At 47.3% G+C, this 12,742-nt stretch overlaps 1 protein-coding gene across 1 annotated transcript in view; it reads right to left on the bottom strand.

The window, feature by feature from the left end:
* Positions 1-12,217, bottom strand: part of MFSD11 (major facilitator superfamily domain containing 11) — a 38,724-nt gene extending 26,507 nt beyond the window's left edge. Inside the window, exons 1-7 of the mRNA XM_044296648.1 lie at positions 11,849-12,217; positions 9,238-9,401; positions 7,195-7,250; positions 4,810-4,917; positions 4,624-4,703; positions 978-1,074; positions 808-866 (exon numbers count right to left, since the gene is read on the bottom strand). Of these exons, the coding sequence (XP_044152583.1) occupies positions 808-866; positions 978-1,074; positions 4,624-4,703; positions 4,810-4,917; positions 7,195-7,250; positions 9,238-9,333 (496 nt within the window). The 5' untranslated portion in view covers positions 9,334-9,401; positions 11,849-12,217. The remainder of the gene's footprint in view (positions 1-807; positions 867-977; positions 1,075-4,623; positions 4,704-4,809; positions 4,918-7,194; positions 7,251-9,237; positions 9,402-11,848) is intronic.
* Positions 12,218-12,742: the final 525 nt, after the last annotated feature.

Below are 12,742 nucleotides of genomic sequence, written 5' to 3'. Positions count from 1 at the left end.
GCAATGGTGTACGCACTACTACTGATGCAGACAATATCATGACCGACTGGAACAATGAAGACCCATGGAGATGGGAGTCTCTAGGACAAAAGTGATGCTAGTAAACCCCCTGAGAAGACAGAGGAGTTATAAACATGGCCAAAACCAGCACCAAACGAACATAATGAAAATAGCCACCGTACCACTGGCGGCACTCATATAGCACTATAGTAAGAGTACCGGGCACCGTCGAGTACCAACTGTTGAATTGCCGTATCTGAAGACATTCAGTTATTTCCCCGCTAGTGGATCACGAAGGGGGGTAAAGCAGGGAGGAAGCACAGTGATGTGTAACACTCCGGCTATGGGAGGATAGCGCGACAGTCGGACCGTATCCAATGGTGGTGCAATTACCCTACCTATAAAAGGTGTAATGCGTACGGAATACTTAAGCCAGTGGTATGGAAAATACCCCACCTAAGAAGGAGGGTTAATGCCCACGGCGAGAACTAGTGCATATGGCGCGTCCTGTACCCTGTGGGAGTGCAATCAACACCTAGGTAAGGGGGTAATGCATACAGCGCACCTCGTAACCAGTGAGAATGTCATCCTGCCCCATGTGAAAGGAGCTAGTGAATAGGAGCAGATTGCAAAACTAATACGGTCGTGTGCATGAGCCCTAACTACAATGGGAGATATGCAAACGATGAAGCGCTGGGCCCACTCAGCCGTTTCCATAAGGCCAGAGCGTACTCCTGTCTCACCATGAAAACGGCGAGATGAGACCAACCCTTTATGTTTCTTTCACTGATCCAAAATGCAACGTACCTGATATAATGATCTCTCCTTTCCAAGCAACGTAGATATAGAGGTTTCCAAAAAGCATACTGCAAGAAGGGAGGGGAATAATTCAGCATAATTCAGCTATATAGAGAAGGATATAGTGTAAAAAAAAAAAACTAAAAAAAAAAAATTATAAACACACAACAGCAGCGTACCTGAACTGCAGCAGTGCCCAGAAAATGCCACTGTTCCTGCCAATGGACTTGTCATCAGAATTCACAGTCAAACACGTCCCCTGCGCAGTCCAAAGAACTGGAGAAAAACATAAGGAACTTGGTTAGTTCTTAAAGTGACCTGGTTCAAATGTGTCACCAAAAAGGTTATCTGCCAGTTTAAACCAGATAGTAGCACATATGCCCTTTTTCTAATCTGTTTTTATTTTCTGATTGTAGATTTTTTAGTTCCATTTTCTGAACATGATTATGTGGCGGCCATCTTGCCTGAGGTGTTCGTAACAGCATTTACAAAGCATTAAAAATTTGCTTTACGGCAGCCCCATGGACCAAAGACACAATGGTCAGGAGGGGACTTCATTGACTTCTATGGGAGAGTTTTCTGGGTACGTAACCTGTGCAGAGGTCATTGTACAAGAAAATAATAGATAAGCTTTGTGAATGGAGGATCCGGTCTTATCTCTACACAGAGGTGGTATCATTACAGGCAGGATTAGAATGAGTTAACTGCAGTAAAGTGATCTGTACAAACCAAGAAGTGGTGCCAGTTAGGAGACGTAGTGGCCAGTGCAAAAACTGCAGGATTTCTGGTTTTAGTTTAAAGAGGACCTTTCACTAGAGTAAAACATCTAAACTAACTATACCACGGAGAGCGGCACCCAGGGATCCCCCTGCACTTACTGTTATACCTGGGCGCCGCTCCGTTCTCCCGGTATAGCCTCGTCTCATTCTCCCATGCTGTAGCGCTCAGCTCATAGCCTGAGAGAAAAAAAGCCTCTCAGGCTATGAGCTGAGCACTGCGGTTGGCCAGCGCTACAGCATGGGAGAATGAGACGCCGGCAGGTTCCCCTGGGTGGAGCCTAACATATGAAGATACCGGAGGCTATACCGGGAGAACGGAGCGGCGCCCAGGTATAATAGTAAGTGCAGGGAGATCCCAAGAAGTGAAAGGTCCTCTTTAAATATAAAAAGTGACATGGAAAATTAAAAATACCATCAGAAATTATTTAATATGTTAAACATAAAAAAGTGATATAAAACAGCAAGTCATTTTTCACATTCCCTTTAAGGTGGTTGTCGTGATAACCAGTTTTTAGATGGAAGAGAGACCGGCCTCTCACTCCCTGTGCAAACAATTGACGTAATGATGTTATTGTAGGCTACACCTTTTGTCAGAGACTTTATGTTCCGGCTCCTAGAAAGGGGATACCGCTCTATGGTGACTATGTGTCCCAAGAAGAGACTTAAAGGGGTCGTCTCACTTCAGCAGGGCAGGGGTCTGACATCCTGCACCCCCACGATCAGCTGTTTAAGAGTAGCTCCGGAAGTCGGCACTGGTGCCACACAGCTTTGTCCACTGTGTAGTGGAAGGAACTTGTAACTGCAGCACTGTTCCCATTCACTTCAATGGGAGAAGCAGTGCAATAACCAGCACAATCTACTGTACAATGGATGGAGGTATGGGGTTCTGGCACTGGAGCTACAAGATAACAGCTTATCCGGGTGAGGGAGGGCGGGTGTTGGACCCTCAGCGATCAGATATTAGTGACTTATACTGAGCATAGGTCATCAATATGAAAACCCTGCACAACCCCTTCAGTCTTTGTATCAGGGCAACGTTTTCGTTTTCATGCCTCCTGTTGAAACTAAATATTCCCTTTTCTTGTGACCGCTTTTCATTCTGACTACCAGTTAATTTTGCTGCTTTTTGGGTACCCTTGGAAATCCCATTGATATGTGTGGGGAGGTGCTATAATCACCTGTATTTAGGGAGTCACTTGGACCTCTACCCGTGTGCTTTGGAAAGGGCCATTTGTATCAGGATTCAAAAATAGTTTGTGAAAAAACCCTCACTGGGAGAAAGTAGTAGATAATAGCCTTATCAGAATCTATAGCAAACATATGTCATCTGTGTCTTCCTAGGAGAATGATAAACCAATTAACCCCCTTACAGTTTTGCCACTCGGGCTTTGAGAAAAGGCACTAACACTTCAGCCCAAGGAGAGCTCATGCAGCAGGGTGAGGTGGCCTACTTTAACCCATCATATCTTGAATTTGGTAAAAACTAGACTGGTCTTGTTTGAAAGCTGAAGGCCTAGGCTTTAAAACAAGACCAGAATCTTAGCATGATCTCCTCTACATCAGGAGATAGCGTTGTTTTAGAAATCGGTCGGGAGTTCTAGCAGGTGAGAGTGAAAGCAGGTTACAGTTGCTTTCATTCCTAACAGCTCTATCTCCCAATATGGAGGAAATAATGCTGCAATTCGGGTCTTGCTTGAAATCTTAGATTGTTAACTTTCAAATAAGACCAGACTCTAGCCGTTACCAAGCCCATGATATGAAGAGTTAAAGCAGCCCTCCCGTCATTCAGCTGGCTGAGATATCAGCCAGCCTGGAGAAGTAGAGGGGAGGGGGGCAGTGGGGGAGAAGACAGCCTGCAGTATAGGAGAGAGAAAAAGAAAAATATATAAATATGGTAAGGGTACTTTCACACTAGCGTTTTTCTTTTCCGGCATAAAGTTCCGTCACAGGGGCTCTATACCGGAAAAGAACTGATCAGGCATATCCCCATGCATTCTGAATGGAGAGTAATCCATTCAGGATGTCTTCAGTTCAGTCATTTTGACTGATCAGGCAAAAGAAAAAAGGTTTTATCTCCAGCAAAAAAAAAAAAAACTGAAGACTTGCCTGAATGTTTTTCCCCCTAGGAATGTATTAGTGTCGGATCCGGCATTCAAAATACCGGAATGCCAGATCCGTCCTTTCAGTCTGCGCATGTACATACCAGTAAGAATGTAAAAAAAGATACAAGACGGATCTGTCTGTCCGCATGACAAGCGGAGAGACGGATCCGTTATTGCAATGCATTTGTAAGAAGGATCCGCATCCGGATGATAGATTGCAGGGTGGTTGTAACCATGAAAACGAGCAGTGTATAATGCGATGGAAAAATGAATCCAGCCAGGAAATGAAGCAATATGGACAATAACAATACATTAGTAGGTGCCTTGTATTCACTTTCTCTACATTATAAATGCCACTTGCTGAAGTGAGAGAACCCCTTTAAGGCTTCCTTTGCGGTAAATAGTAACTGTATAAATTCCTATGCACTTAGCTCCATCTAGTGGTGGCTGTAGACAGACAGTTTTACAATACACTGAGGAAAAGTTGCAGACATAGAGCTGTAAAGGGGGAGATTTATTAGTGTATTTATGCCACTTATCTGGTTAACTACATTTGGAAATTTGTAGTTCACAATGAGCGCCATATTTATGAAGCATCTATTAAATTTTTTCCAGAAGTCAAACAAAGTAACAAAAAATAAAAAAAATTTGCCCTCTGCCTCATCCAATTTTGTTTTTCTTAAAATTTCTTCTGCTTATCAAAAATAAATAAATAAAAAAGACATTTGCAAAAAATCTGATAGTCGCACTTTGCTTTGTACATTGCCAAGTAGTGTTTGATGTTGCAAAGACTAGGTTTTTCTAGGGGCCCTGTGAGATACGTGCACACCCCTACTTCCAGCAAGAAGATGACCGTTTTATTATCAGTTGCTGGGAAGCGACACCCAGCATGGCTGCACTTGTCACTAAGCAATAGTCATGACGTAGAACTTAAATTCTCTCACCGGCAGCGGCAATCCCAATTAAAACAGACAACGTGTAAAACGACCAAGTGTACGGCTGGATGAACATGGCGATATAAGCACTGAAACGAGAAGAGGAGGGGGAGAAAATATTTTACACGAAATACATTATACAGTTCACTATAGTACCGCAATATAGAGACAACAACCAGCCCCAACATCACTTACCTGTAAAATATCCCGCCCAGGAACATGGACAACTGAGTACCGATCAATGCCACCACGGACGGAGCTATCAGATTGGAGGCCGAGAACACGCCATAGATAATGGCCATGCTGCAAAGAAAAGAACGTGAATAACGCTGTGTGCATGGCGGTAAAGAAATACTGAAGATACAGGACACAAGAAGGAGGAGATGACATAATGAACATGCAGCAGGCTTTCTTCTGGACTACCAGTCATTAATTCCATTGAGGAACACTATAGTCATCCTCCCCCCAGCCCAAAATAACTTCCCCCCAGTCAACTGCACAGTAAATACCGATAAGATATAGAATATGCTGGGATATGCTCAATAAGATTCTTAACCCTTGGGCCTCTTTAATACAAGTGAGTTTTCCGTCCTGATGCGATGCGAGTAGTAAACACACAGCGTCCGGTCTGAATCCTGACCCACTCACTTCATTGGGTCCGTGCACATGAGCGTCGTTTATCACTGATCAGTTCTGTGTTCAGGAAAAACTGCAGCATCTTCTATATTCTGCATTTTTCACGCAGCTCTGGCTCCAAAGAAGTGAATGGGGCTTGTGTGAAAAACGGAAGGGATCTGCATGTAATGCGTTTTTCACTGATGCTTGTGGAGATGTAGAGTGTTATTCAGTTTTTCTTCATGCACATGACAAAACTAATTCAACTTGCAGGCAAAACCATCAGCGTTTCCCTGAACAGATCCTGACACAATCCATATCACTCATGTGACATAAGCCTTAGGCCCCTTTCGCACGGGCGAGTATTCCGCGCGGATGCGATGCGCGAGTTGAACGCATTGCACCCGCACTGAATCCCGACCCATTCATTTCTATGGGGCTGTTCACATGAGCAGTGATTTTCACGCATGCTCTATTTTGTGCGTTTTTCACGTAACGCAGGCCACAGAGAAATGAATGGGGTTGCGTGAAAATTTTTCACGCACGGTTGCTAGGAGACAATCGGGATGGAGACCCGATCATTATTATTTTCCCTTATAACATGGTTATAAGGGAAAATAATAGCATTCTGAATACATAATGCATAGTAAAACAGCGCTAGAGGGGTTAAAAAAAAATAAAAATTATTTAACTCACCTTAGTCCACTTGTTCGCGTAGCCCGGCATCTCCTTCTGTCTCCTTTGCTGAACAGGACCTGTGGTGAGCATTAATTACAGGTAAAGGACCTTTGGTGACGTCTCTCCGGTCATCACATGATCTTTTACCATGGTGATGGATCATGTGATGACCGGAGTGACGTCACCGAAGGTCCTTTACCTGTATTTAATGCTCACCACAGGTCCTGTTCAGCAAAGGAGACAAAAGGAGATGCCGGCTACGCGATCAAGTGGACTAAGGTGAGTTAAATTTTTTTTTTTTTTTTTTTTTTTTTTTAACCCCTCCAGTGCTATTTTACTATACATTCTGTATTCAGAATGCCATTATTTTCCCTTATAACCATGTTATAAGGGAAAATAATACAATCTACAGAACACCGATCCCAAGCCTGAACTTCTGTGAAGAAGTTCGGGTTTGGGTACCAAACATGTGCGATTTTTTTCACGCGAGTTCAAAACGCAATACAATGTTTTGCACTCGCGCAGAAAAATCGCGGGTGTTCCCGTAACACACCCGCACATTTTCCCGCAACGCCCGTGTGAAAGGGGCCTTAGGGCTCATTCACACGACCGTATGTATTTTGCAGTCCGCAAAACACGGATCCGCAGAAAATACCAATGACATCCGCGTGTATTCCGTATTTTGCAGAGCGGAGCAGCTGGCCCCTAATAGATCAGTCCTATACTTGTCCATTATGCAGACAATAATACATGTTCTATTTTTTTCCGGCATGGACATGCGGACATACGGAAACGGAATACACACGGAGTAACTTTTTGCCGACCCATTGAAATATGTGGTTCTGCGAAAAAATAAAATGGAACAGACATGGAAAGGAAATACATTCTGCACCTATATCGAGAACAGAGCCCGAACGCGGTGGAGGGCACACTGCACATGCGCAGCCGTGCTCCATTCATTTTCTGCAGAGCCGCCGAAAATAGCCGACCACTTGCCCATAGAAGTGAATGGGAGCGGTGGCCGGTCATGATCGGTGCGCTCCCATCCACTTCTATGGGGAGAGCGCTTGGTGGTGGCCAGACCGGAGTCCTCCAGCCACCACTTTGTGGGGCTCCATTCCCGCTGGGACCCGAACCTATCAGACAATGGGGGTATATCCTAGCAATGTGCCCCCATTGTCTGAGATGGGAATACCACTTTAAGATGTTAAATGTTACTAGAGGTGGAGCTATATATAACATTACACTATGAACGCAGCACAGATCCCACAGAGAAAACCTTTGTACCTGGTATAACCGCTGCCGTGGAAGTCGGTAGTATTTAGGCTGGAGATCACAGTTTGCTGTAGGGAAGAAGAACAGGACACACATCATACATGATCCGCCCGTCAATGTCCTAGTCAATATCACGTGCCGTCTTTTATGTCTCAGCAATGAGGGGCTGAATGCACATTTACAGGGTTCTCCACCTTTGGCAGTTTGGTCACGGAGGACACATATGAAGGAAAGACTGAGTCTGCTCTTTATGATCAGTTCCTGGATTTGGCTGGAAAAACCGCATAAAAAAACCTGAACATGGAAACTGAGCCTAAAGGAGAACCTCCCCCCCCCAATTATTCAACAGCAAAGATGTCTGGTAGTAGGTGTATACATGGGTCGAACTGTGACTACAAGATCAGCGGGGGTACAGCATGAGACCACTAACCAAATGAGAAGTGATTAACTATCCTCCCCTTAAAGGTGGAATACATGAGCAGACATCCCATGGTGGATGCTTCAGCTGCCGGTTTATTCCAATATGCAAATGAACTCTAAAGTGCACCAAGGACAGGTCCTAAGTGCACCCAAGAAAAAGTTCTTAATTTCCTCGTTCGACTGACAGAGCCTGGAGACTAAAGTCTGCTCCTGCACCACTTCGTTGGTGTATGCGCAGCATGGGACCCGACTCTTGACTGGGAGAAAAGGTGTGTACTGCGCATGCGCTAATGAAGTAAGGCATGGCGCAGAGGCGAGATTACAGGTTGGGTGAGAGCAGAATTCAGCTGCCCGACCCAGCCAAACAAACAGAGGAAGCAGAGGCTTCATCTGCAGAATGACAGAGCTTGGGTGCACAGAGAGCCTAGGGCCTGCCCTCGGTGCACTTAAGAGCTCATTTGCATATTGGAATAAAAGGTTATTTTAGCGTAATGCAGCAACGGTTTTAACTGTCTGTTCAGTCCCTGCCAGGCGACAGATTGCACCCGCAGTCATCCTCTGCCTGCTATGAACAGACTGATAACCCCTTACGCTCATAGACGCGGCAGATGGGAAAACGATATGAGGGATTTCAACTTTATAGGAAGTTCTCCTCTGACTTTTTTATGTTACATGTAGAGGAAGGATCTGTTCTGACCAGAGACCGATGTAAACATCATATCATACTGCACCGTGCTGATGTGACGCAACAGTCACACGTGCCGCTTATCGTATGCACTTACCCGACACAAACAATTCTGCACGTGGACAGCAGGTGGCACATGACTGCAGGAGCACCTCACCTCAGAAGGGAAGAGGACTTCTGTGTGGCAGCTCCCCCCTCTGTCCTATCACGGTCCGACCACTGAGGCCCCTGCCCATCATGAGAACAGGGGCCCATGTTCTTAATGGAGCAGCAGTCATGCAAGCAAATCTGCGGCTTCCGGAGACTGCAGAGTACCAGAGCTCGGCCATCTCCAGGAGCCCCATATGGAAGCATGACTAACGCTCCATTCAAACGGGGGAACACGGGCCCCCATACTCATGATTGGCAAGGATCTCCGTGGTTGGATCCCACTTATGCAATGGGACAACCCCTTTAATATAAAGTATCCGTACATCACTGTGGAATATGTTGCCGTTACTTAAAATGCCCAAAAAGAAAAAAAAAAAATATGCAGCGCTGACTCCTACTCCATCCATCCACCACATCTTACGGGCCGCAATGCACACCGTGGGGCAGCCGCAGCAGATAGCGGACATATTCACTTTAATGGGTCCGCGATCTGGCCGTATTCTAGCATTTTGCGGAACGGAAGTACGGGGCGAAACCCCATGGAAGCACTCCGTAGTGCTTCGTTAGGGTTCCGTTCTGCACCAGTCCGCATCTCCCGATTTGCGGACCCATTGAAGTGAATGGGTCCCCATCCGTGATGCGGAATGCACACGGAACGGTGCCCGTGTATTGCGGAGCGCACACGTTTGTGTGCAATAAGCCTAAGATGTGCGAGTCCTCACTGTATTCAGGAGCATAACGCACTGAGCCTGTGTGACCATCACGGGGATCCGCGCCTCTGTATGTGACAGCAGACTTACCGCTACGTTGCCGCATGTCTGGAAGGCGGTGAACATAAACATAAAGGCAAAGCCCAGGATGAAGATGTTTAACAGTTTCTTCTGCTCCGGAGTCATTTTTTCCAAGATTTATCAGATTGAGGAAGTGAATAATAAAAAAAGATGAAATCTCGTAGTAGCAGCAGCTGGAGGAGAGACACAAGGAGTGTGAGTGTTATAGCAGTATAGTATATATACACACATAGATATTATAGATATTGCATCTGTTCTGACCTAATATTCACACACCAGAGATACGCGATATGCTGCGGAAGCTTTCATCACTGCTGGCGGCTTGTGGTGCGGGTACAACACCTTCATCAGCGGAGGACCAAACGCTCGCTCAACCTACAGCCTTTCCTCCCTGCACTCCTCCGATAGACATGCATGCTCAGTTTGGCAGAGAATGCATGTGTTCTCAATGTGGAGAGGGGATCCCTCAGGAAGGAAACCGGGTGTAATTTTCCTAAACACATGGGTGTCCGCTGCTCCAGTCAACTCTATGGGACTGTTGGAGGGAGCAGCAGCGTGGGCCCCCATTGTTGTGAATGGCAGGGGCCTCAGTGACCAGACACTTATCCCCTATATCCTGTGGGCAACCCCTTTAAGCTGAGCATACATCTCTCCCGATCCTCCAATACATATGCAGGCTTATCAACTGAATGGGCAGAGGGGAGAAAGCTGCCGCAGGGCACCTCTCATCCTGAGAACAAAAGCCACAGACAGCCGAACGCCAACATGCCCACTTATCTCCCTATCATCTGCAATCAGGGGAGAATCGGGAGACCCCGTACACATCAGATGGTCAGCTGAACATGCCAAAAATGGTGGAATCCGCCAACATAGGTCTAAGTGCACAGATGGGTCAGACGGTCAGTCCTCAGGCTTACTATTGTGCGGTAGGACTTGGACGGACGCCACTGGTTTGGGCTGCTTTGCTTGTGACTCTCCATTGATTAGGGGCATACAAAACTATTTGTGCTCACCGTGTCCCAGGAGCGGACTGGGGGCTTATACCATAATTAATGGAAAAAAAATGAAAATAGGACATCATATAGTACATGACCAGCCCTGTACCTCACATGGACCCAGAGATCTCCCCATTCATTGCTCTGCTAGATTTATATCAAGCTGACAGCTCAAGGGGAGCGTGCACTCTCAGGGGGCGTGTCCTTTCTACTGAAGGATGGAGCTGAGAATGTGCCTCAACCTCAGTGAGTAGGACAGAGAGATTAGAAAAAGCGCAAACAGCAGGTGGCGCTATACAGATACATTAAAGCCCTGGAAAAAAAAACTAAAAGTGGCCCCATGTTGTAAGCGGGTCCAAAGTGAGAGAAGGCAGGCAACACAGGTAGGCAGTGACAACAGGAGTGGTCTGGGCCAGCAATTCCTCAGTGCAGCAAAAAATACCGCCCTAGCAGAACCAAACACCACAGCGCAGCACATAAATCAGCCACCCCCCGTTGCAGTATTTGCCAGTATCGCTGTCCTGAGGAAGGCGATACAGTTGAATTCAGGAGGGCACCTGGTGTTCCTGGCATTGAAAGGGTTGGCCCATCTTGGACATTGGGTAGTCATATCTCTAGGATATGTCCTCAATGTCTGATAGGTGCAGGTCCCACCTCTGGGACCCACACCTATTCTTAGAACAGAGCCCGCAAATTGCATGAGGGCGCACCACGCATGTGCAACCACCCTCCATTCATTTCTATGGGACTGCCGGAAATAGCCGAGCGCTGGTACGGCTATTTCGGTAAAGCCCCAAACAAGTGAATTGAGCGGTGGCCGCGCTTGCCATTCATTTCAATGGGGCATCCCAGAATAGTCCAGCGAGCCACTCAGCTTTTTTTTGGTGCTCCCATAGAAATAATGGGAGGGCGGCTGCGCATGCGCCATTCTAGTCCAAGAAGTGAGACCCGCACCTATCTGACATGGATATGCCCCCAATGTCTGAGGTGAGACAATCCCTTTGAAGGGGTTATCCAAAGTCTGTAACATGCCCCCCAATGCCCAGGCATCGCAGGTAACACTAGGGAGGCTCGTCCCCGTCGCCGGATGTTTTGATCTACGCGACGAGGAGATGCAGCGGCGGCGCCTGGGGATCAGGAGTAGTGTTGAGCGAACTTGTGTTTTACGTTCGGCGTCTAAAGTTTGGGTTATTGAAGAGTTGCGTTATGGTTTCTAAATTCTGTTATGGTTCGTGGTAGCGGAATCCATAACGCGATTCTTCGATAACCCGACGCCGAACTTAAAACACAAGTTCGCTCAACACTATTCAGAAGCAAAGCGGGTGCCGGAGACCAGGGTAAGAATTTTAAATATTGGGGCATGTTTTAGACTTGAGATAACCGCTTTAATCAAGGCTGAGATCATTACGTACCCACCAGCGGCCATGAAGACGGCTCAGGTAGCCCCCCAGGGCAGTAGCCCACTGGGAAATTTTCCTGTGGCGTCTATGGCCAGTCCGCCCCTGCCCTGTCCAGAATTTTGCACCCCTCATTGGCTTGGCATAAAACAGGTGAAAGCTCAGCACCCCCTCTAACACATGCAGCCAGGGATACAGCTGGGACACATAAGCTGACGCGTTTCAAACCTGTTTGTCCTGCAGCTGGCAGGGTATGCTGGGACTTGTAGTTTCCCGTCGGGCCGGGTAGCGGACGAGGGACTGGAGCCGGTCACCGGACCCGGGCAGCGGACGAGGAACTGGAGCCGGTCACCGGACCCGGGCAGGCTGCATCTGTGTCCACACTTCTCTGTGCAGTCAGCTGACTAAGGCGGAGACGCGCGGGGCATGCCGGGAAATGGAGTTCACCGGTCACCAGGCAGCTCCTGCGGCGAGGAGAGACGTGTTCACACACGGGGCGTGTCTGCTGCTGCCGCACAGGAGACCGGAGGGGGCTGTGAGGCGGTTATCGGCCGCGGTAACGCACCTCTCCGTGCCGGGCTGCTATCAGCTGATCTATCCCGGCATCCTCCTCTGCCGGCCGCTTTACCCCTTCACGCCCGGTGTGAAGTCACAGAGCTGGGGCAATGGCGCGACTAGCAATTCCCTTACGCTGTAACGTTAGCGCTGGGAATGGGCCAAATGGGAGTGCTCCTTTAACCCTTTCATGGTTTCATGTATTATTGAGAGAATTACAGTCCACAAAGTGGACTTCAATCCGAATTTCAGGGAAAAATTTGATTCGCCGCAAAGCCGAATTTCCAGTAAAACAATCATACTTACCTCACCCGTTTGAGCACGAAGAGCCGGCCGCCGCCATCTTGATTGAAGATCCCACAGGCCGTGCGAGATTCCGCACTGGATATTTAATCAAGATGGTGACTGGCTCTTCATGATCAAATGGATGAGGTAAGTATGATTTTATTTTAGGGTCCATTCACACGTCTGTGGACACCGGCCGGCACCCCCCATAGAACTGCCTATTCTTGTCTGCAATTGCGTCCAAGAATAGGACATCTTCTATTATTTTGCGGGGCCGCGCTC

The sequence above is a fragment of the Bufo gargarizans genome, chromosome 6 (genome assembly GCF_014858855.1).
Source record: "Bufo gargarizans isolate SCDJY-AF-19 chromosome 6, ASM1485885v1, whole genome shotgun sequence".
Taxonomy (NCBI): Eukaryota; Metazoa; Chordata; class Amphibia; order Anura; family Bufonidae; genus Bufo; species Bufo gargarizans.
Note: the sequence above shows the minus strand (reverse complement) of the source record. Positions and strands in the feature narration are given on the sequence as shown.